Source organism: Phyllobates terribilis, unplaced genomic scaffold, assembly GCF_046119375.1.
Source record: "Phyllobates terribilis strain yellow unplaced genomic scaffold, ASM4611937v1 Scaffold_1__5_contigs__length_1240528914, whole genome shotgun sequence".
Classification (NCBI taxonomy): Eukaryota; Metazoa; Chordata; class Amphibia; order Anura; family Dendrobatidae; genus Phyllobates; species Phyllobates terribilis.
Genome location: NW_027362761.1, coordinates 944,137,784 through 944,163,120, shown reverse-complemented (window position 1 = coordinate 944,163,120; position 25,337 = coordinate 944,137,784). Strand labels below are relative to the sequence as shown.

The 25,337-nt window shown below is 43.0% G+C and overlaps 1 protein-coding gene and 1 long non-coding RNA gene across 3 annotated transcripts in view; one reads left to right on the top strand and one right to left on the bottom strand.

Moving 5' to 3' along the window:
- Positions 1 to 7,344, bottom strand: part of LOC141172051 (uncharacterized) — a 96,316-nt gene extending 88,972 nt beyond the window's left edge. Inside the window, exon 1 of the long non-coding RNA XR_012252407.1 lies at positions 7,182 to 7,344. This is a non-coding gene — a long non-coding RNA (uncharacterized lncRNA). The remainder of the gene's footprint in view (positions 1 to 7,181) is intronic.
- MAML3 (mastermind like transcriptional coactivator 3) overlaps positions 1 to 25,337 on the top strand; it is a 390,697-nt gene that overhangs the window by 348,016 nt on the left and 17,344 nt on the right. Inside the window, exons 3-4 of one of the 2 annotated variants that reach the window (XM_073641975.1) lie at positions 16,242 to 16,472; positions 22,774 to 22,855. In XM_073641975.1, coding sequence (XP_073498076.1) covers positions 16,242 to 16,472; positions 22,774 to 22,855 — 313 coding nt within the window. Of the gene's footprint in view, positions 1 to 16,241; positions 16,473 to 22,770; positions 22,856 to 25,337 lie in introns of both variants that reach the window. The other variant, XM_073641966.1, reaches the window with a different exon arrangement.

Below are 25,337 nucleotides of genomic sequence, written 5' to 3'. Positions count from 1 at the left end.
CCCCCTGCACCCGCCGCTGCCTCCGCTGCTGATCGGCTGCCGGTAGTATCCCCCCCCCTTATCAGATTTCCAGCCCCCACTTACCCCCCAACCCCCCCTCCACCCCCCTTCCACCCCAGTCCCAATTTCTCACCTGTACCCCGACCTCCGCTCCCTCCCTCTCCCACGTCTTCATCCACCGGCTGCTGCTCTCCTTCTGACAGCCGGTGGACTGTGATCACAGGCAGCAGCAGACTCAGTGTAAATCTCCTGTGCCTGTGATCACACCACCATCCCCCAGTCCCAGGGATCACACCATCATCCCCCAGTCCTAGTGATCTCACCCACCATCCCCCAGTCCTAGTGATCTCACCCCCCCAGTGATCACCCCCCCCAGTGATCACCAGCCCCCTCCCCCGTCCGAGTGATCACCCCCCCTGCTGCTGCCAGCTACTGCCTGCCGGCCCCTACCCCCCTTGCTGCTGCCGGCTCCTGCCCCCCTTTCTGCCCCTTCTGCCCCAGTGATACCCCCCCTGCTGCTGTTGGCTCTTCCATCTCCTCAGCCCCCCCCTGCGCCCCGTGCGCCTGAGCGCGCCCCCTCCTGCGCCCCGTGCGCCTGAGCGCGCCCCCTCCTGGGCCCCGTGCGCCTGAGCGCGCCCCCTCCTGCGCCCCGTGCGCCTGAGCGTGCCCCCTCCTGCGCCCCGTACGCCTGAGCACGCCCCCTCCTGCGCCCCGTACGCCTGAGCGCGCCCCCTCCTGCGCCCCGTACGCCTGAGCGCGCCCCCTCCTGCGCCCCGTACGCCTGAGCGCGCCCCCTCCTGCGCCCCGTACGCCTGAGCGCGCCCCCTCCTGCGCCCCGTACGCCTCCACACGTGATTTACACCAAGCACTCACACATACACACGTACACTCACACTAATAATAAAGTTTAGATTTTTTTTTTTTACCCACAGCACACAAAATGTCCCGCCCGTCCCGCCCTAGGGCGTACTCAGCTGAGGAGGCATATTCCTTTATTGCCTCCGAAGCTGATAGTGAGGGAGAGGACCCCACGTTCCTCTATTCCTCTCATTCTTCCTCCTCCAGTGACACCGAGCCGGCACCAAGACGACGTCAGAGGTCAAGGCATCGTACGGAGGCCGTGGAAGAAGACCCACAGCCATCTGTAAGTAACCCTCAACCTGGTGCTAGTCACGCCCAACCTAGCACCAGTGCCCCCGTGTGGACCCCCGTCCCTGAAAATTACGCTCCACGGATTCCTGATTTCCTTCCCCAATCAGGAATCCAGTTCGAGACAGCAAACCTCAGGGAAATAGACTTTTTCAAAGTCTATTTCTCTGAGGCCATTGTCAGTCTCATGGTGGAGCAGACTAACATTTACGCCCAACAATTTTTGTCTGCAAACCCCAATTCAATGTTTTCTACTTGGAGTCCCGTTGACTCAGTAGAAATGTTGAAATATTGGGGACTGGTACTTCACATGGGGATTGTGAAGAAACCAGAAATCCGTCAATACTGGAGTACCGATATTTTATATCAAACTCCAGTGTTCGGAATGGTGATGACCCGCAAAAGATTTGAGGTCATTCACAAATTTTTACATTTCAGGGATAACGCGGACAGCCTTCCCCGTGATGACCCGAATTTTGACAGACTGTTCAAAATTCGTCCGGTCATAGAACACTTCAGCAACAAGTTTGCTGAAGTGTACGTTCCCCAAAGGGAAATTTCTGTGGATGAATGCCTCATCCGCTTCAAAGGGAGGCTTCAATTCCGACAATACCTGCCCAGTAAGAGGGCCAGGTACGGAATAAAGCTCTACAAGCTGTGCGAGAGTGCCTCAGGGTACACTCACAGCTTTAGAGTTTACGAAGGAAAGGATTCGAGGATTCAGCCCCCAGAATGTCCACCTGCTCTGAAGGTAAGTGGGAAAATAGTGTGGGATTTGATCCGCCCACTGCTTGATAAAGGTTACCATCTATACGTTGATAACTTTTATACAAGCATTCCCCTATTTCAGTCCCTCTCTGCCAGAGCTACCGCCGCTTGCGGTACTGTGCGCAGAACCAAGAGGGGTCTCCCTTTGACGCTAATTGAGCAGGTTTTCCCAAAGGGTGAGAGCCGAGCTCAATGTAGCGGCAACATGGTTGTGGTGAAGTACAAAGACAAAAGGGACGTCTTTTTCTTGACCACAATCCATGGTTCCGGCACCACGGCCACCAACGTTAGAGGTACCCCAGCACCGGTCCGCAAACCGGACTGTGCCCTGGGGTACAACAAGCACATGGGGGGAGTTGATCTTTCTGATCAAGTCCTCCAGCCCTACAGTGCGATGAGGAAGGCGAAAGTCTGGTATAAAAAACTGGCCGTGCACATCGTTCAAATGGCACTGTATAACGCATACGTGCTGTCACGATGTGCAGGCCAGACCACCAACACCTTCCTCAACTTCCAGGAGGCAGTGATAAAGGCCCTGATTTTTAGAAGCGAAGAAGAAGCGGGCCCCAGCACCCCTGGAACTCGAGTCTCCCGTGTGGTACCAGGGCAACATTTTCCTGGTGAGGTCACGGTAAGAAAAAGGTGCCGGGTCTGCCATAAAAGGGGGATAAGAAAGGTCACCCGTTTCCAATGTGAAACGTGTCCTGATAAACCGGGACTGTGTTTGAATGAATGTTTCAAAATTCATCACATGTCCCCGGACTAAACACATCCTGACCTTCCCTACAGAACTCACCCACACTAGCATGACATACAAAACATCACGCACACACACAACAACCTCACGTACACTACAACACACACCAACCTATGTCAGGTTGGTGTGTGTGTTGTAGTGTATGTGAGGTTGTTTGTGTGTGTGTGGTGTATACACCACACCACACACCAAACTCACATACACTACATCTAGATAAGTTCCCTGCGGGGTCTAGTTTCCAAAATAGGGACACTTGTGGGGGAGCTTCAATGTTTACACACAGGGGCTCTCCAAACGCAACATGGTTCCAATTTGTTAGCGGACACCATGTCGTGTTTGGACAGCCCCTGTGTGCCGAAACATTGGAGCTCCCCCACAAGTCACCCCATTTTGGAAACTAGAACCCCCAAGGCACCTATCTAGATGCATAGTGAGCACTTGGAACCCCCAAGTGCTTCACAAATTGATTTGTAAAAATGGAAAAGTATTTTTTTTCCACTTTTTCATTTTTACAAATCAATTTGTGAAGCACCTGGGGGTTCCAACTGCTCACTATGCATCTAGATAGGTGCCTTGGGGGATCTAGTTTCCAAAATGGGGTCACTTATGGGGGAGCTCCAATGTTTACACACACAGGGGCTCTCCAAACGCAACATGGTTCCAATTTGTTAGCGGACACCATGTCGTGTTTGGACAGCCCCTGTGTGCCGAAACATTGGAGCTTCCCCACAAGTGACCCCATTTTGGAAACTAGACCCCCCAAGGCACCTATCTAGATGCATTGTGAGCACTTGGAACCCCCAGGTGCTACACAAATTAATCCGTAAAAATGAAAAAGTATTTTTTTTCCACTTTTTCATTTTTACGAATCAATTTGTGAAGCACCTGGGGGTTCCAACTGCTCACTATGCATCTAGATAGGTGCCTTGGGGGATCTAGTTTCCAAAATGGGGTCACTTATGGGGGAGCTCCAATGTTTACACACACAGGGGCTCTCCAAACGCAACATGGTTCCAATTTGTTAGCGGACACCATGTCGTGTTTGGACAGCCCCTGTGTGCCGAAACATTGGAGCTTCCCCACAAGTGACCCCATTTTGGAAACTAGACCCCCCAAGGCACCTATCTAGATGCATTGTGAGCACTTGGAACCCCCAGGTGCTACACAAATTAATCCGTAAAAATGAAAAAGTATTTTTTTTTCCACTTTTTCATTTTTACGAATCAATTTGTGAAGCACCTGGGGGTTCCAAGTGCTCACTATGCATCTAGATAGGTGCCTTGGGGGGTCTAGTTTCCAAAATGGGGTCACTTATGGGGGAGCTCCAATGTTTAGGCACACAGGAGCTCTTTAAACGCAACATGGTGTCCGCTAACAATTTCGGCTCAAATTGTTAGCGGACACCATGTTGCGTTTGGAGAGGCCCTGTGTGCCTAAACATTGGAGCTCCCCCACAAGTGACCCCATTTTGGAAACTAGACCCCCCAAGGCACCTATCTAGATGCATAGTGAGCACTTGGAACCCCCAGGTGCTTCACAAATTAATCCGTAAAAATGAAAAAGTATTTTTTTTTCCACTTTTTCATTTTTACGAATCAATTTGTGAAGCACCTGGGGGTTCCAAGTGCTCACTATGCATCTAGATAGGTGCCTTGGGGGGTCTAGTTTCCAAAATGGGGTCACTTATGGGGGAGCTCCAATGTTTAGGCACACAGGAGCTCTTTAAACGCAACATGGTGTCCGCTAACAATTTGAGCCGAAATTGTTAGCGGACACCATGTTGCGTTTGGAGAGGCCCTGTGTGCCAAAACATTGGAGCTCCCCCACAAGTGACCCCATTTTGGAAACTAGACCCCCCAAGGCACCTATCTAGATGCATAGTGAGCACTTGGAACCCCCAGGTACTTCACAAATTAATCCGTAAAAATGAAAAAGTATTTTTTTTTCCACTTTTTCATTTTTACGAATCAATTTGTGAAGCACCTGGGGGTTCCAAGTGCTCACTATGCATCTAGATAGGTGCCTTGGGGGGTCTAGTTTCCAAAATGGGGTCACTTATGGGGGAGCTCCAATGTTTAGGCACACAGGAGCTCTTTAAACGCAACATGGTGTCCGCTAACAATTTGAGCCGAAATTGTTAGCGGACACCATGTTGCGTTTGGAGAGGCCCTGTGTGCCAAAACATTGGAGCTCCCCCACAAGTGACCCCATTTTGGAAACTAGACCCCCCAAGGCACCTATCTAGATGCATAGTGAGCACTTGGAACCCCCAGGTGCTTCACAAATTAATCCGTAAAAATGAAAAAGTATTTTTTTTTCCACTTTTTCATTTTTACGAATAAATTTGTGAAGCACCTGGGGGTTCCAAGTGCTCACTATGCATCTAGATAGGTGCCTTGGGGGGTCTAGTTTCCAAAATGGGGTCACTTATGGGGGAGCTCCAATGTTTAGGCACACAGGAGCTCTTTAAACGCAACATGGTGTCCGCTAACAATTTCGGCTCAAATTGTTAGCGGACACCATGTTGCGTTTGGAGAGGCCCTGTGTGCCTAAACATTGGAGCTCCCCCACAAGTGACCCCATTTTGGAAACTAGACCCCCCAAGGCACCTATCTAGATGCATAGTGAGCACTTGGAACCCCCAGGTGCTTCACAAATTAATCCGTAAAAATTAAAAATACTTTTTTTTTTTACAAAAAATTTCTTTTAGCCTATTTTTTTTAATTTTCACATAGGTAACAGGATAAAATGCATCCTAAAATTTGTTGGGCAATTTCTCCTGAGTACACCGATACCTCATATGTGGTCATAAACCACTGTTTGGGCGCATGGCAGGGCTCAGAAGGGAAGGAGCGCAATTTGACTTTTGGAGCTAATTTTCCAATCAAAAAGTGAAATGGCGCTCCTTCCCTTCTGAGCCCTGTCGTGTGCCCAAACAGTGGTTTATGACCACATATGAGGTATTGGTTTACTCAGGAGAAAATGGCCAACAAATTTTAGGATGCATTTTACCCTGTTACCCATGTGAAAATTAAAAAATTTAGGCTAGAAAAAAAATTTTGTTAGAAAAATTAAAATGTTCATTTTTTTCTTCCATGTTGCTTTAGTTCCTGTGATGCACCTGAAGGGTTAATAATCTTCATGAATGTAGTTTTGAGTAGCTTGAGGGGTGCAGTTTTTGGAATGGTGTCACTTTTGGGTGTTTTCTGTCATGTACACCCCTCAAAGGGACTTCAAATGTGATGTGGTCACTAAAAAAAATGGCTTTGCAAATTTTGCTGGAAAAAAGAAAATTTGCTGATGAACTTTGAACCCTTCTAACTTCCTACAAAAATTTTTTTTTTTTCCAAAATTGTGCTGATGTAAAGTAGACATGTGGGAAATGTTATTTATTAACTATTTTGTGTCACATCACTCTAGTTTAGCAGAATAAAAATTCAAAATTTGAAAATTGCAAAATTTTCAAAATTTTTCCCATATTTTTGATTTTTTCACAAATAAACGCAAATATTATCGACCTAAATTTAATACTAACATGAAGCCCAATATGTCACGAAAAAACAATCTCAGAATCGCTAGGATCCGTTGAAGTGTTCCAGAGTTTTTACTTCGTAAAGGGACACTGGTCAGAATTGACAAAAATGCCAAGGTCTTTAGGGTCAAAATAGGCTGGGTCCTGAAGGGGTTAAAAATACAGTGTGGCAGCTGTAACCGCGCCCCCAGCTCTGACTGACACTGGCTCTGCATTGAGGCCAGCTATCAGTCATGGCCCAGGGCGTGGTTACAGACGCCAAGCGGTGACTGAACCCTCGCCGGCACCGCCCCCATGAATGAAACTGCCTGGGAGAACAAAGTTCATTTTCTCTCCGCAGTGTTCAGCTAAGTGCAGGTGCCGGGCTGGTTAGTAACGCTGTTAACCTGCAGATTAACCCCATATCTGCAGGTTAATAGCTTTTTTCCTGATGACAGGTTCCCTTTAAATTAGAGTTCCAGCTTTGTAAACTCCTCAAAGTTGACATTATAGAATAAATTGTAATAAAACTGGTTTATTTGAATTGCTCCACCACTGGTTGGAATTATAATAAGCCAATAGGACTTCAGAGTCCTTACTAATGCTCTGCCATCACCAGGACAAGTGCCAGTTTTGATAGGCAGTATTTTATGAATGGACTGTTCAGAGACCAATGTGATATCAGGAAGCCCTTCGGGGGTATTAGTATGTAGGCTGAATTAGAAGAATTGTTCATAGCAACCAATTGTATTATAGCACTTATTTTTGAGAGGCAGTTTTGAAAATGAAAGCAGGAATCTGATTGGGTCTGTTCCATACATTATTAGCTATCTACCTCTGCACCTGTTTTGAATGACCTCTTTCCACTGTGTCGCAGTTGCTACAAGTCTTCAAATTAGCACCAATGTCTGACCGCTGTTGATATTCTTCATCCTATCTGCTCAAAGAATATTGTTGTCAATAAATTAGTACTTTAAATCATAATTTCCAACTTACCTGGTACATCCAGGAGGCTCCCAGAAAAGCGGATACCTCCCAGGAAGAGTTGGTAAATGTTCCAGACTTCACAAGCCCCCTAGAATCTCCCAGAAACCAGCGCAAACTGAATATTTCTGGTTCATGGTCCCGGGGTCAGACTCTAATGAAAAAACGAAGGCGGATAAGGGAAGTGGCCTGTAAATATGGGCATGGTTATGGGAAAACATTTCAGCAGCACATCCTTACATCAGCAGTCATGGTTATCCTGCAAAACCCTTTCTGAAAGTTGGCAAGTATTATTTAGATAACTCATAGAAGGGAAAAATTAAGGAAACATTATAAAACAGATATTAGATACAGGGGTGAAGCTGTAGGCGGTGCAGTGATAGCAGTCACCCACATTCTGTAGTTCATACAATATGACTGTAGCATACAGTGTGTGTATGTGTGGGTGTGTAACACAGTGTGGATGCAGCATGAAGTGTGTATTTTTGTGTGTCACAGGCAGTGTGCTGCGTGTAGTGCGTGTAGCATGACGTGTGTAGCATACAGTGTGTAAGCGTGTGTGTCACAGGCAGTGTGCTGCGTGTAGTGCGTGTAGCATGACGTGTGTAGCATACAGTGTGTAAGCGTGTGTGTCACAGGCAGTGTGCTGCGTGTAGTGCGTGTAGCATGACGTGTGTAGCATACAGTGTGTAAGCGTGTGTGTCACAGGCTGTGTGCTGCGTGTAGCATGACGTGTGTAGCATACAGTGTGTAAGCGTGTGTGTCACAGGCAGTGTAGTGCGTGTAGCATGACGTGTGTAGCATACAGTGTGTAAGCGTGTGTGTCACAGGCAGTGTGCTGCGTGTAGTGCGTGTAGCATACAGTGTGTAAGCGTGTGTGTCACAGGCAGTGTGCTGCGTGTAGTGCGTGTAGCATGACGTGTGTAGCATACAGTGTGTAAGCGTGTGTGTCACAGGCAGTGTGCTGCGTGTAGTGCGTGTAGCATGACGTGTGTAGCATACAGTGTGTAAGCGTGTGTGTCACAGGCAGTGTGCTGCGTGTAGTGCGTGTAGCATGACGTGTGTAGCATACAGTGTGTAAGCGTGTGTGTCACAGGCAGTGTGCTGCGTGTAGTGCGTGTAGCATGACGTGTGTAGCATACAGTGTGTAAGCGTGTGTGTCACAGGCTGTGTGCTGCGTGTAGTGCGTGTAGCATGACGTGTGTAGCATACAGTGTGTAAGCGTGTGTGTCACAGGCAGTGTGCTGTGTGTAGTGCGTGTAGCATGACGTGTGTAGCATACAGTGTGTAAGCGTGTGTGTCACAGGCAGTGTGCTGCGTGTAGTGCGTGTAGCATGACGTGTGTAGCATACAGTGTGTAATCGTGTGTGTCACAGGCAGTGTGCTGCGTGTAGTGCGTGTAGCATACAGTGTGTAAGCGTGTGTGTCACAGACAGTGTGCTGCGTGTAGTGCGTGTAGCATGACGTGTGTAGCATACAGTGTGTAAGCGTGTGTGTCACAGGCAGTGTGCTGTGTGTAGTGCGTGTAGCATGACGTGTGTAGCATACAGTGTGTAAGCGTGTGTGTCACAGGCAGTGTGCTGTGTGTAGTGCGTGTAGCATGACGTGTGTAGCATACAGTGTGTAAGCGTGTGTGTCACAGGCAGTGTAGTGCGTGTAGCATGACGTGTGTAGCATACAGTGTGTGTGTGTTGTCCATCACACCATCTGCTCAGTATTATGCTCCCAGTTGCCAGGCTACCTGCTCTATGCTGTCACACTTGACTGCTTAGTTGTACGTTAGCAGCATTATCCCAGACATACTGTGGGGGCTGGAGGGGTGGGGAGAACTGTAGTCACGATTAAGCCATCTGCAAGTATGGGGGAGGGAATGAAAAAGGTGGTGAGTTTGAGGCAGGGTGGGGGGGGCATAGAGAGCAGCCATCACCCAGAGAGGTAAATGACACTCAGGATTAGACTGATAACACCATCTGCTGGTGCAAAGTATGAAGCTCGGGCCTCCTAATGTATTAGTGACAGTGAGGCAGAGTTGTATAACACAGGTCATATTCGGCCTAAATACAACATTCGGTGCATAACAATGAGAACACTTTAGCTACGATTATTGTCGTAATGTTGTCTCTACTGTATGTTTTGTATATGTCTTAAACAGTTATTACCAAAGAGTGAGTTATGCCCTATCCATTTTAACTTGCTGATCGCTGGCTGTTCACCCTCTGAGACCTCCAGTGGACCCCAGAACAAGACTCTGTCCCAGGAACCTGGTTTACCAGAAGGTCTCAGCCTTGAATAGAGTTGAGAAACGAATACTCCACGTCCGCTCCATTCAATGTCTAGGGAACTTTGGGAAACAGCTGAGCGCTGTTCTCGTCTTTCTCCTGCAGTCCCATAGGCAATGAGTGGTAGTTAAGTATTGTAGACAGGACTCTACTGAGCCGGGTTCCTGGGTTGCAGAGCCCTTTTCTCGTTATCACTCAGGGTTCCAACCAGAGTGTGCGTAGAAATAATGGGGTCACATAACAAAAGTCCGAATTGGGGACCCCCTTCAAACCAATATTCAGTGGAATAGATTGGGTCATGGCGCAAAAGCACAATTAGATAATAGCATCCCTCGCAACTTTTAAAAACATAAGAGGTTCATGTATTGCAAAACGCACACAGAAATAGTCACCCAACTGTTCCTTAGTGTTTCCACTCAATAAGATACCCCTTTCATGGCTCTACACAGTATGATGACTCTCCATAAAGTTAAAGTATGATGTCCTCCAAAATGCCCTCCACACGCAATATGATGCCCCCACAGTGAATTCCCCACAGAATTTGCCCTGACAGTACCCCAGACACACAGTATGATGGTCCCACAATGAACCCAACAAAGTACGATGCTCCTCTAAGCTCTAAACACACAGTATGATGCCCCACACAGTGAATTCCCCCACAGAATTTGCCCCGGCAGTAAACCAGACACACAGTATAATGGTCCCACAGTGAACACAACAAAGTATGATGCCCATCCATGCCCAAACACACATTATGATGCCCCAACACAGTATGATGCTGCTCACAGTGATGCCCGCACAGTATGATGCCCCTAAAGTGCCTCCCAATGTTTTCACCTCTACAAATTTTTATGTTACTTACAAAAATAGATAGATATTACATAGACATGAGATAAAAAGATAGATGGAAAAAAAGAAAGTGGGCTGCATTCAGTAGCAGATTCCATTCAAAAGACTGGTGTATTTGTTGGCCCATATGAACAGGTGGCATTTCTTCTCAAGAGGAAGTGAGCTTTTGTCAATCATTGCTACATATTAGTTATATATAAGGTATAGTAGATAGATAGGCAAGTGACAAAGAAACATTAGATATGAGATAGATAATGAATGTTAAATAGGTAGATCCATAGACATTAGACAAACAGATGTTTTATTTATTTACTCATTTATATTGCACCTTAGAAGCGTGTGTCCCGTCTTAAGCTACAAGTCTGCAGTCACTCTATGTCACTGAGGATTCTCCAGTCTCTGCAAGTATGTGATCACATGCCAACTAGATGGGCGCAGCCTCCCTTAATGCAAGTATATTGAGTGATAAAGTTTAGTCGAAATGTGCCCTGAAGAATACAAATCACATCCTTGCAGTCATATGACCACCCGCTCCCCGCACACTGGAGAATCCTTACAATTCGTAGTGCGCTTGATGTGGGGATTCTCTAATCTGCACATAGAGTGACTGTAGACTTGGAGCTTAACATGGGACAACCCCTTTAATTCCACAGCACTTTACAGACATCATCATCACGGTCTACACTGGTTCATCCCATCTAGATTCCCTATCAGTATATCTTTGGTGTGTGTGAGGAGAAAACCATTGAACCCGGAGGAAACCCACACAAACACGGGGAGAACATACAAGCTCCTTACAGATGTCGTCCTTGGTGGGATTTTAACGTAGGAACCCAGCTCTGCAAGACGCCGTGCTGCTCCTAGATACAGTTATATGAAAAAGTTTGGGCACCCCTATTAATCTTAAGCTTAATGTTTTCTTAAAATTGGTGTTTTTGCAACAGCTATTTCAGTTTGATATATGTAATAACTGTTGGACACAGTAATGTTTCTGCCTTGAAATGAGGTTTATTGTACTAACAGAAAATGTGCAATCTGCATTCAAACAAAATTTGACAGGTGCATAAGTATGGGCACCCTTATCATTTTCTTGTTTTAAATACTCCTACCTACTTTTTACTGACTTACTAAAGCACTTCTTTTGGTTTTGTAACCTCATTGAGCTTTGAACTTCATAGCCAGGTGTATGCAATCATGAGAAAAGCTACTTAAAGTGGCCACTTGCAAGTTGTTCTCCCGTTTGAATCTCCTCTGAAGAGTGGCATCATGGGCTCCTCAAAACAACTGTCAAATGATCTGAAAACAAAGATTATTCAACATAGTTGTTCAGGGGAAGGATACAAAAAGCTGTCTCAGAGATTTAACCTGTCAGTTTCCACTGTGAGGAACATAGTAAGGAAATGGAAGAACACAGGGACAGTTCTTGTTAAGGCCAGAAGTGGCAGGCCAAGAAAAACATCAGAAAGGCAGAGAAGAAGAATGGTGAGATCAGTCAAGGACAATCCTCAGACCACCTCCAGAGAGCTGCATCATCAACTTGCTGCAGATGGTGTCACTGTGCATCGGTCAACTATACTTTGCACAAGGAGAAGCTGAATGGGAGAGTGATGCGAAAGAAGCCGTTTCTGCAAGCACGCCACAAACAGAGTCGGCTGAGGTATGCAAAAGCACATTTGGAGAAGCCAATTTCTTTTCGGAAGAAGGTCCTGTGGACTGATGAAACCAAGATTGAGTTGTTTGGTCATACAAAAAGGAGTTATGCATGGCGGCAAAAAAACACAGCATTCCAAGAAAAACACTTGCTACCCACAGTAAAATTTGGTCTAGGTTCCATCATGCTTTGGGGCTGTGTGGCCAATGCCGGCACCGGGAATCTTATTAAAGTTGAGGGACGCATGGATTCCACTCAGTATCAGCAGATTCTTGACAATAATGTTCAAGAATCAGTGATTAAGTTGAAGTTACGCAGGGGATGGATCTTTCAGCAAGACAATGATCCAAAACACTGCTCCAAATCTACTCAGGCATTCATGCAGAGGAACAATTACAATGTTCTGGAATGGCCATCCCAGTCCCCAGACCTGAATATCATTGAACATCTGTGGGATCATTTGAAGAGGGCTGTCCATGCTCGGCAACTATCAAACTTAACTGAACTGGAATTGTTTTGTAAAGAGGAATGGTCAAAAATACCTTCATCCAGGATCCAGGAACTCATTAAAAGCTACAGGAAGCGACTAGAGGCTGTTATTTTTGCAAAAGGAGGATCTACTAAATATTAATGTCACTTTTCTGGTGAGGTGCCCATACTTATGCACCTGTCAAATTTTGTTTGAATGCAGATTGCACATTTTCTGTTAGTACAATAAACCTCATTTCAAGGCAGAAACATTACTGTGTGCAACAGTTATTACATATATCAAAATGAAATAGCTGTTGCAAAAACACCAATTTTTATAAAACATTAAGCTTAAGATTAATAGGGGTGCCCAAACTTTTTCATATAACTGTATCGCATAGCTAGATAGATAGAAGTAGGATGATCTATCAATAGAAAATAGATGATTGATAGATATTAGATATCAGATAGACAGCTATTAGGTAAATTAATCAGTAGACGATAAATAGTAAATAAATGATAGATTGATAAATATTAGATATCAAATAGATATTATATTTATCAATAGACAGATGTTTGATAGATATTAGCCATATACATTAATAAACAGAAGATACATAGACATATTAGCTGGATAGATGTTAGATAGATCGATAGACAATAGTTAGATAATGGATTCATTAGATAGATATCAGACAGATATTAGATAGATGATAGATGGGTTTCACACCCTATTTGTTGGTTAATGAAGTATTTTGTGTCTTTTGTAGCTTTACTCACACTAATGCATACACACAATGACCAACCAAATGGGAACGTGCAGACTTATTAGTGGAGGACGGCATACTGTAGCGGCAGCACAGAGCAGATGCCGTGGACTGTTTGTAGAAGCTGAAGTCATTCAGTTCATATTGACTTAATGTAGCATAAATCCCATCTAAAAGGCTGCTCTGCCATAGTGTGAGTGCTAGATAGCACAGGGAGTGACGCACGTCTGTATATTCCTAGCAGCCCTTCATATATCCATCACCAGCACCAAGGATCGCTCGGCTATATCAGTGCCTGGAGGACACATGCAGCCCTCCAAGTCTGATCAAGCGCAGGGAATACAGATTGCCTTGGATCGACGCTATTAAGCCTCATTGGGAGGAACACTTCATTACTGGTTCAGAAGGGGCATTTAGCATGTGGCATGGGCGCTGAATTGGATGGGAGGGGTGACACATCATCCTTTATTAGATGTCCTAGGACTGATCATATTTTAGACATGTAAACCGGGAGACCAGCTAGAAGAGCTAGTTTCTGCTAGATTAAAAATCATAATATAGTGTAGATGTTGTGCCCTTGGGAAATTAAAGATAAGCAGTCTTTAAATGACAGGCTGTCTCCTCGGCTGATAAAAATGTATTAATGCGGCCGAGACAAAGGTCTCTTTAATTCACCATTTCACATTACAATCCTTTGTTATACTGGAACTAATTTCAAGTTAGTTGTCGAGCAAATTAGCAGCAACTGAAGTTTTAATGCAGGAAAATCACAGCTATTATACTGCACATAATAGGCTTTCCTTGAATAATCCTGACTCAATCTGCCAAAGTTCAATGAAGATGTTTTAGAAGAAACCTCCTTGTAGTAAATACTATTGTACAATGGTAGTTTTCACAGAAGATTGGTCCAGATCACAAGAAAAAACTGCAGCGAATATTGTGCGACGACCTGTCAGACGACAGACAATCCTATAAGAAACATGTTCTGTCTGCCATTATGATAAGGAAGACTTGGAGTGAGGGTGAATGTGCTCTTACTGAGACATGTTTTTTCAGGATGACAACCTATTTGGCCATCTTAAGGGTATGTGCACACTGAGGCCCCAATTCAAAGTATTCAACCCCCGGGCCATTTTCCGTTTTTTTTTTTTTTTTTTTTCCTCTCCTTCATCCAAGAGCCATAACTTTTTTATATTTCTGTCGATATAGCCGCATGAGGGCTTGTTTTTTTTCAAAAATGGGAACAAAATTCCAAGTGCGGTGAAATTGCAAAAAAATGCAATTCCACAATTGTTTTTTATTTTTATTTTTTTTTTCATTTACCATGTTCACTATATGGTAAAACTGACCTGATAATATGATTCCCCAGGTCAGTACAAGTACTCGGATACCAAACATGTATAGTTTATTTTTTAAGTGTTAAAAAAAAATTCCAAAAATTGTACAAAAAAAACGTTTTTGCTTTTGTCACCATTTTACAAGACCCATAAAGTTTTCGTTTTTCAGGATTTGGGGCTGGGTGAGGGCTTATGCGCCCTGTGCTGACATTTTTATTGATACCATTTAAGGGTAGGTACAATGTTTTGATTACATTTTATTGCAATGTTGTGATGACCAAAAAAACATAATTCTGGCGTTTCGATTTTTTTCTCGTTACGCTTTTTACTGAAAGGATTCATTTATTTTATATTTTCATAGATTGGGCATTTCTGAATGCAGCAATACCAAATATATGTAATTTTTGTATTGTTTTATTTTCAGTGGTGCAAAAGGGGGTGATTTGAACTTTTGTGGTTTTTTTTCTTTTTTCATATTTTTAAAATTTTTTTTTACTTTATTTAATAGTTCCCTTAGGAAACTTGGAAGTTGCGATTATCTGACTGCCTGTGCTATACATAGCTTCTGCACTGCAATGTATATCAGAAATAAAGATCTCCTATGAACGCCGGCCATGAGCCGGCATTCACAGGAGTATCATGATGACAGGCACAGGGGTCTTCAGCAAACCCTCGGCAGTCATGACAATCTATCGGCGCCCCATGATCACATCATGGGTGTGTCGATGGGAGCGTGGAATGATGCCCTCTGGCCAGTGTGTGTTAAATCCCACTGTCAGTGGGTATGGCCATTTTTATAATTTTTTATCTCCCCAGAGTACCCCTTTAGGTGATTTTATTTTATGATGGGCGCTGTAGCAATTATTAAGAGGCTGTTCACTAGGAGACCTCCCTTTTATACACAAGCGTTGATGAATTGTGTTTAATACTGATAGCTATGGCTGATTACCTTCCATCTAACAATAGTGTCCACATATGTTATTTACTGTGTGAGTTTGTTATTTTAGTGGTGTGATTTATGATCCCATGCATGGTTGACAACCAAAGAGGAATAAATACGTTTCCAAGGTTGATTATTACATTTAGTTCATTGTACAGTTATATTTAAAGGGGTTGTTTAAGTAGAAAGAATAGGATGACTTGGAGCAAGTGACACTGAAGTGAGGATACAATATTTCTTATACATAACAAGGGTCAATATTGTATTGGATGGTCCCAACAATTAAAGGGGTTGCCTTACGTAAACACCTTCTGTCCATATATGCTATTAGGGACATATAAACGTCTGCACATTACTTCCAAGAAGGGGGCATAAAGCTTTAATTTTCAGTTCTATTTCAGAGGTCAAAGTGTGGCAACTTTATTGTGAAGCGCATGCCTTTTAATAACTTCACTCTATCTACTTTCCCCGATGTGGTGTAAAATACACTAGTCTTAGTAGTTGTTAACTAATGTGTATACCAGGAATTATTCTGATTGTTTCAGGTCAAAAATTGACAAAATCCAAGGCCTTGTTTTGGCTTTTTTAACAAACTGATGTATTACAATAGAAGTCTAATATTGCTCTACATTTACTCTTCTTGTACTTCGCATTTCTACAAACAAGCCTGTGCTATGATCTCAGTGATTTTACACCATAAATTTCAACAATATCAATATTATGGTTGAAAACACTGTTTTGTTTAAGTCAATAATCATAGATATTTCATTATTTCATACAGGAGCAGAATACAGTTGGGATGTCAAGACCTGCTGGGCCCATGCAACAGTCTGTGCCAGGAGCAAGTGGCAACCCAGGGGCTCCGGGCTTCATGCCTAGCCAGCCTCAAGCCGCAATGATGAAACAGATGCTTATAGAGCAGCGGGCTCAGCTACATGCGATGGAGCAGCAGAAGCAGCAGTTTCTCAGGGAGCAGAGACAGCAACAACAGCAGCAGATACTAGCTGAGCAGGTGAAGGACCATAAGCTTCTTATCTCTGGGCACTACTGTCTTCATGATTCTTCATTGGATTAATAAAACCATCTGCATTTTTTCTGTTTTGTTTGAACCTCTATCCTATTGATTTGATTATCATTTTTATGTTTTATTTTAAAAACAAAACAGAATATATGTTAAACTTTAGATTCTTTTACTTTGATGACTGCTTTACACCCCTGTTGGCATGCTCTCAAGCAGCTTCATCAGATGATCACCTGGAATGGCCTTTCAACAGTCTCAAATGAGTTCACAGAGCTGCTGAGCATTTGGTGGCTGCTTTGCCTTCACTCTGTGGTTCAACTCAACCCCCACCATCTCAATTGGGTTGAGGTTGTATCATTGTAGAGGCCATGTCATCTGATGCAGATATACACCCTTACCTTCTTGACCACATAGCCCTTGCATACCCTGGAGGTGTGTTTTAGGTCATTGTCTTGCTACAACACAAATGATAGTCCCTTTAAGTGAAAATCAGAGAGGAAGGCATGCCATTGCATGGTGCCTTAGATTTGGAATAAATCACCAACAGTGTCATCAACAAAGCACCACAACACCATCACACCACTCCCTCCATGCTTCTGGGTAGGCACCACACATGTAGGAACAATCCACTCACCTTTTCTGCATCTCGAAAAATCTGAACTTTTGATTCATCATACCACATTACAGATTTCTGCTGATCTCATGTCCAGTCTTTGTGTTTCTTGGCCCAAACAAGTCCCTTCTTGTTTGCGGTCCTCAGTAGTGGCTTTTTTTACAGAAATTCAACCATAATAGCCTTCTTCTCAGTATCTCCTCTGGACAGTTGATGTTGAGATGTGTCTGCTATTTGATGCCTGTACATCATTTATGAGGGTTGTTATCTGAGGTGCTGTCAATTTGTGGTTTCTGAGGCTGGTAATTCTGATGAGCTTATCCTCTGCAACAGAGGTAATTCTTGGTTTTCCTTTCCTGGGACAGTCATCATGAGAGCAAGTTTCATCATATAAATTTATGGTTTTCATGACTGCATACTTTTCAGGTTCTAGTAATTTTCTTTTATGACTGACCTTCATGTCTTAAAGTAATGATGGACTGCGTTCCCCTCTTAGTTCAGTGGTTCTTGCCATAGCATGGCTTAGAACAGTTATGGAATAGAGCTCAGCACTATGGGACTATGTATTAAAACTGCTCCCACAAACAACACCTGATGATCGCAAACACTTTCTGAAGGCCGGTGATTCCACAAGTGAACTTTTGACAAATTGGAAGCCAGGCCAGGTGACTACCTGATGAAGCTGTTTGAGAGAATGCCAAGGGGGTAAAGCTGTCATCAGAGTAAAAGGGGCCTACTTTGAGGAATACAAGGTGTAACCCACATTCAGGCTTATTTCACACATTTCTTTACTCCTTGTTTCCATGCGTTCCTTTGTGGCTTTTCTGCCACAACGGAAACTATTGCATGAACAGTTCTGTCCAAACTTTTGACCAATACTGTAAATCTAATCTTTTTTTCCATGCTTAAAAAAAAGACATTTTTTATAAGGTAGAAAACAAAATATTTGCATTTGTCATGCTGAGAAAAATGAAAAAATGACAACTTTTTGGTTTAATAAAGTTTTCTATGAAGCTGCAGTGCCCTCTAGCAGTCATGTTTAGTTCTATTCATGTTTTTTCTCATGCAATCTGTGTAGTTTTTATTTTACGCATATTACATGCTGTATCGAGATTTGTGCAGGAGAGCCTATTCATTTGTGGCTCTTAGACTAGAGGACGATTTGTAAACTAACAATTGCAGGGATTCCCAAAAATGCCATTTTTTCATAGTCACTGTGCCACCTCAATGATGATTTTAGAAGCCAATACCTTTATGTTTCCTTGCAACTTTGGGTGGATAGCAGGTAAATACTGAACAATGTTGCTAGTCAATGAGTGAGTTTTTGGTGAATATTCGTAGTGTAACCTGATAGATTATGATAATTTTCCTGGTGGTTTATAATTTATTTTATATCTGTAGTGAATGGGGTTAAATTACAATCATTAGTAGATTAAAATAATGAAAAGTGTAATGCTAGCAGCCTGGGTGATCTAAGGTAGTAGAGGTGCAATGACAGCATCTTTAGTAGTCGAGATTGGCACAGGAGTTAATTTATACTTGGTGTCCAATGAGTTACTCATTCTTTGTTGTATCATGAAGCTGCATGTGATTATTAGCCCCTATCATATCTGTTAAAAGAAGTGCAGCACAGAGGATAGAGATACATGTACAGTCATGGCCAAAAGTTTTGACTCCCTTGAAATTGTTCCAGAAAATGGAAGTATTTCTCCCAGAAAATTATTGCACTCACAAGTTTTGTTATGCACATATTTATTTCCTTTGTGTGTATTGGAACAACACACAAAAAAATTAGAAAAAAAGGCAAATTGGATATAATTTCACACAAAACCCCAAAAATGGACCAGACAAAATTGTTGGCACCCTCAACTTAATATTTGGTTGCTCACCCTTTGGAATAAATAACTGCAATCAATTGCTTCCTATAACCATCAACAAGCTTCTTACACCTCTCAACTGGAATTTTGGACCACTCTTCTTTTGCAAATGGCTCATATTTGAAGGGTGCCTTCTCCCAACAGCAATTTTAAGATCTCTCCACAGGTGTTCAATGGGATTTACAGTGGCGACCAAAGGTTTTGCATTTTTTTTTTAAAGTGTGGTTACTTCTGTCTGGTTATTGTGATGCCATTTTCCCGGTGATGAGTTGAAAGTGCATGAAGTTGTCATTATGAAAGACCTTAATTTTAACCAAAATGCTTTTGAATATAGGTATGGTCATTTAGTTAAAGAAAACTGACTGCCAAAAGTTTTGCACATACTATTTAATGATCACAACATAGAGAGTAATTCATTGTTTACAATACCATAACTTAGTATTTTGTAGCATAACCTCTTGCTTTAATTACTGCACCACACTGATGGGGCATTGAAGCCACTAGGGTATTCAAGACATCTTGAGGGATCTTGCTCCATTCCATTTGCAAATCTGCAAACAATTCATCTTTATTGCTATGGGTACAGGCCCCAACTCGTCGCCCTAACTCATCCCAAAGGTGCTCTATAGGGTTTAAATCAGATGATTGGCTTGGCCATTGCAACAGGCGAACATTTTTCTTTGCTAACCAATTTTTGACTAAATTGGATGTATGTTTGGGATCATCGAATTTCAATCCCCTGCCTACTTTGGATTTATCATGTTGCAGCATTACATTCTCCAGTATATCCTTGTACATTGTAGCATTCATATTTTCATCAATTCTATGCAGGGGGCCAATGGTAGATGCAGAAAAGCAGCCCCAAACCATGACATTGCCACCACCATGTTTCACTGTAGGTGTTTGGTACCTTACATTATTGCGTTTTCCAATTGGGCGGTATATATAGTGCTTGCCATCACTACCAAACAGATTGAACATGGATTCATCCGACCACAACATCTTAGACCAATCTGTCTCGTTTCTTTGGCTGTGTTCTTTGGCAAACTCAAGTCGGACCTTCCAGTTCTTTGCAGAGATCAAAGGCTTCTTGGCTAGAACTCGTGGATTCAACCCTACTGCTCTTAGCCGTCGCACCACAGTTTGGCGACTCACTTTGACCCCATATTCTTCTTTCATTTCGTGTGAAATCTGTACCGCACTTGATGGCCTTCATTTCTGACTTTTCTTCATAATGTGATCAACTCTGGAGGAAGTTTTCCGTGGTCGTCCTCGTCTAGGTTTGTCAGCTGTTCCATAGCTTTCTTTTTCTTTCTTTAATTTATGTGACACTTGACTCTGAGAACAGTTGAATTACATAGCTACCTCTTTTTGGCTTTTGCCTGACTTCACTCAGAACAATAAGCTTCCTGACATCTGGTGATAAATTTGGCTTTGTCTTTGCCATGTTTTAGCCTAAAAACACACATAAAAAAAAAAAATTGACAAAATTCGACTACCCGTGACAAAATATGCAAAACATTTGGCCCAGCAAATGTTGAAAACTAACACATAAAGGGATAAAACAATGTCAAGCACAATTTTCGTCCTTATAGCTGACAACCATTTTCTTCCGGTTTACTAAAATCACCAGGAAAATGGCATCACAACAACCTGACAGAAGTAATCACACATTAAAAAAAAATGCAAAACTTTTGGTCGCCACTGTAGATCTGGACCCATTGCTGGCCATTTCAGAATTCTCCAGTGCTTTGTTTCCATCCATTTCTGGGTACTTCTTGAACTATGTTAGACGTCTTTGTCCTGCTGGAAGACCAATGAACTAAGACGCAAACCAAGCTTTCGGACATTAGGCACTACACTGCGACCCAAAATCCTTTGGTAATCTTCATATTTCATGATGTTGTACACACAGTCAAGGCACCGAGTGCCAGAGGCAGCAAAAGAACCCAAAAACATCTTTGAATCTCTACCATATTTGACTGTTTGTACTATGTTCTTTTCTTTGTAGGCCTCATTCCATTTTCAGAAAACAGAATGATGTGCTTTATCAAAAAGCTCTATCTTGGTGTCATCTGTCCACAACACGCTTTCCCAGAAGGATTTTGGCTTACTCACGTACATTTTGGCAAACTGCAGTCTAGCTTTTTTATGTCTCTGTGTCATCAGTGGCGTCCTCCTGGGTCTCCTGACATAGAGTTTCTTTTTCATTCAAATGTCGACAACTAGTTCCCGGTGATGTTGATGCACCCTGAGTCTGCAGGACATCTTGAATTTCTTTGGATCCTGATTGGGGCTGCTTATCGACCATCTGGACTATCTTGCGTTGAAACCTTTCATCATTTCTACTCTGCCGTCCATCTCCATGGAGATTAGCTACAGTGGCACAAGTTGTTAACTTCTTCATTATATTGTGCACTGGATCATCAAGATTTCTGGAGATATAACCTTGAGATTGTTGATATTTGTCAACAATTTTGGTTCCCAAGTCCTCAGTCATTACTTTTTTCAGTACTTTCCTCTTTTTGTTCTCCATGCTTAGAGTGGCACACACAGACACACAATGTAAATGAGTGTGTCAATGAGTCAACTTCTCCGCATTTTATCTAGTTTCAGGTGTGATTTTCATATTGCTCACACCTATTACTTGTCACAGGTGAGTTTCAATGAGCATCACATGCTTGAAACAAAGCTGTTTACCCACAATTTTGGACAGGTGCCAACAATTTTGTCCTGCCCATTTTGGGGTTTTTCTGTGAAATTATGACCATTTTGCCATTTTTCTCAGCTTTTTTTGTGTTCTTCCAATACACACAAAGGAAATAAACATGTGTATAACAAAACATGTGTAACTGCAATAATTTTCTGGGAGAATTACTTAATTTTCTGGAACAATTTCAAGGGTGCCAACACTTTCGGCTATGACTGTATGTCCTCACAGCTGCCTCTATGATCAGGCAGAACATGGCATTAATAAACTGCCTGATATGGGATGGTGGATCTCTCTGTCTCCGATTGGGTTACCGTAGATACCCAGATTACAAAATGCCGCTTGTTGATGATGCTAAAATGCAGACAAACACACTGATTTGCTTGGACTATGAAACAATCGGAGCATCATATGCATCATTAAAAAAAAATGTAAAAATCCCAGAGCGCCGCTGATTTTGCCACTCTTTTCTGTTTTGCACTGCGTCACTCCATTGCAGAGGTATTCATATTTGACAACCGCTGATTGGTGTTGGTGGCGGCGGCCACTGGCAGGAAGTACTCACTTGCCGAGCTGCTCCGTCTACTTGTAGTGGCCACAAGGTTCTACACATCCGCCTTCTATTGATTTGAATAGGAGGTGGAAGTGCAGTAACAAGCCCTGGCCACTACACGTAGATGGAGCAGCTCAGCAAGAGAGTTCTTCCTGCCAGCGGCCAACACCGATAACAGCAGATAGGCGGGTGTGCCGAGTGCGGGACCCCGGCCAATCAGACATTGATGACCTATCCTACAGATAGGCCATCAATGAAAAAGCAGTTTACAACCTCTTTAATCTTCTTTCCTGTAGATAGCTGATAAATTTAATTTGTAGGGAAACCTTTTTTTACAGAATAGTAATTTTAAAGCCCAAGTAATTTACACATATGGGCTTTAAGATTTTAATTATAGTCATTGTTTCTTTCTACCCTGATTCTAAGGAGCATCACACATAGAATAACACTGACTAATATTTCACAGTGATCTTCACGCCATTATATGTACATGGCTTTTCTGATTTTCTTTTACCATCATTCTTTTATCTTCACAGCAGTTACAGCAACCGCACATGAACAGACAGCATCTCCAGCAGCAGAGGAATCCTTATGGTGTCCAGCAAGTAAATCCTTTTCAAGGTGAGAACACACCTCAAACAGATTTGCCTATTGAAGGTGTCCCACCCCACGTAATAGAATTCACCTAAAAGCATTGACCATAAAGTTCAATTGGAAAGGTGCATATCAACCAAAAGAAGACACTGATATCTTCTGGGCAGTAGTAATGTCTGCAGACAGCCGAATAACTTGTCACACGGTCAGTTATCAATAGTGTGCAAATGGAGAACGAGTCATTTATTATGGAGCAAAGTGCAGAGCATTTATCAAGATGGGGCTGCAGAATACTCTTGGCACAGCTTACAGTATACTAGCTATTTCCTTATAGGCAACATATAAAAAGATTCATGTTGTTTGGACCATTGACATCATGATTCAGAGAACATCTCTGATAATGAAGCCAGATATGTTTTACTCTGAAACTCTGTGGCATTTCAGAGAAAACATACTTTGAGAAGCTAGCCAGGGAATTCGCATTTTTGGTAACTTGTCTGAAGGCCCCCATAAACAGTAGACTAATGTATGCCGAACCCGCCAATATCGACGGGTTTGGCCATGAGTTTTCTATGTATTTGGTTGCTGGCCAACTGCCAGACAGGGGAGATGTCAACCAAACATATCCAATTTCGAACTGCAGATCGCATTATTCTCCCGGAGATCAGCTGCTGGCTGACAGATCAACCGACGGCTTTCTCATAGAGAACAAACAAGCCAACGACGTCAAAGGAGCACTCCTGTGTATGTGAAAGCCAGCCGAGATGGTTGATGGCTGAATGATTAGCCAAAGTATCATTCCACCAAGAGCCATCTACTGTGGGTGGTCAGCTTGAATCAGGATACATTGGCTTCTCCCTGCCCCGCTCCCCTAGATTGGTGTATACGGAGAGACCTGTCAGTCTGTTAAGTAATACAGTCTAGGAGAGAGGGGCAGTGAGAAGCCACCAGAGAAGTGCCTCACACTAGTATACATTCTTTGTTTCTCTGTAACGCCATAGCATTTCAGAGTAAAACATAAATAGCTGCGGAAATGCAGCCAGTGTCTGAGTCATGCTGCCCAAGGTTCAGGCAGCCTAAATCTCCTGATAGGTTCCCTATAACCTCCCTATGGGTATCATACATGTATTTTGCACCCAATATAGTTGTAACCCACACCGTTTAACTGTAATAATACGATAGAACATAATTAAAAATGTTTTTCAATTTTGGCCCATGGGCCGTTTTTCTGTCATGTTTCTTTGGTGTTGTGAAAGGAATCTTCTGGACATTATTCCTAGAATACAGCAAAATGTATTTCAATGGTGTAAATGTGTTCAATAGTGTAAATGTAATTCGTTTGCACTACATTGATTTGATGGATAGGAAACCTTGCTTGTGAGCCAATTTGAGTATACACTAATATGGACTTTGTTGGCATTATTTAAATAATAGGAAATAATCACACAAAAAAGGTATTGTCCACTTGTCTGTTTTGAATCATCCCACCCACTTACGCAAAAGAAGTTTCAGGGTGTTCTGTAAGCAAATGTTTTATTCCCTACAGCATCCGCACAGGAGAAATGGAGGATTAGGTAATGCGCATTACATTCACATGCCAGTTCCTCTAGAGAGAGAGTCTCTCTTTGCATCCGTTGTGTAATATGACTAATAAATTAGGGTCTAAATGACTAACCCTCTTCTGTCAAGTCAGAATGTCCTAAAAGAATATTTCTAAATGATTTTCATTAACCAGATAACACCTTTCTGGAATTCTCTGACATTCCTGGATGGTGGGGATGTTTCGTGACATGATGTTCTGAGAACATTCAGCCATAAAATTAAAGGTGTTGTCCACTACATGAACAAATTCTTCTGACTTCGTGTGTTTCCCCCCAGTAAAATTCTAACACTTAGTCCAGGCCCCACTATCACTATTTGGTAGGTTTTTTGTTCCCAGGAGTGGGAGCCAAAACCAGGAGTGGGTGATAAATACAGAATTGGTGACTTGTTTCTATACCTTTTCTCTGGTTGTTCCTCACCTGCTTTTGGCTCCCACTTCTGAGAAAAAATACTGACCAGATACTTACCAAATACTTACCAAATACTGATAGTGGGGCCATGGCTTCATACTCGCCTCCAGTGCTGGCGCTGTTCAGAGGTGTCAGCATTGGCTCTCCCAGGGCTTGTGTGACATAACAATGTCACGCGATCCCTGCGGCCAATCAGCACAAGCTTCACTCTCCTACAAACGTAATTGACATCCAGAGGAGGTGGGAGCTGTTGCTGCTCTCACACTTCCTCTGGATGTCTTGATTTGTCCGAAGGAGGGCAGAATGAAGCAAACGCTGATTGGCCGCAGGGATCACATGACATAATGCCATGCGAGCCCCGGGAGTGCCAGTGCTGACACCACTGGAACGGTGGCCACACCAGAGGTGGGCATCAGTGTTATTATTTTATTATTATTTATTTTAGCGCCATTTATTCCATGGTGCTTAACATGTGAAAAGGATATACATAGCACAAA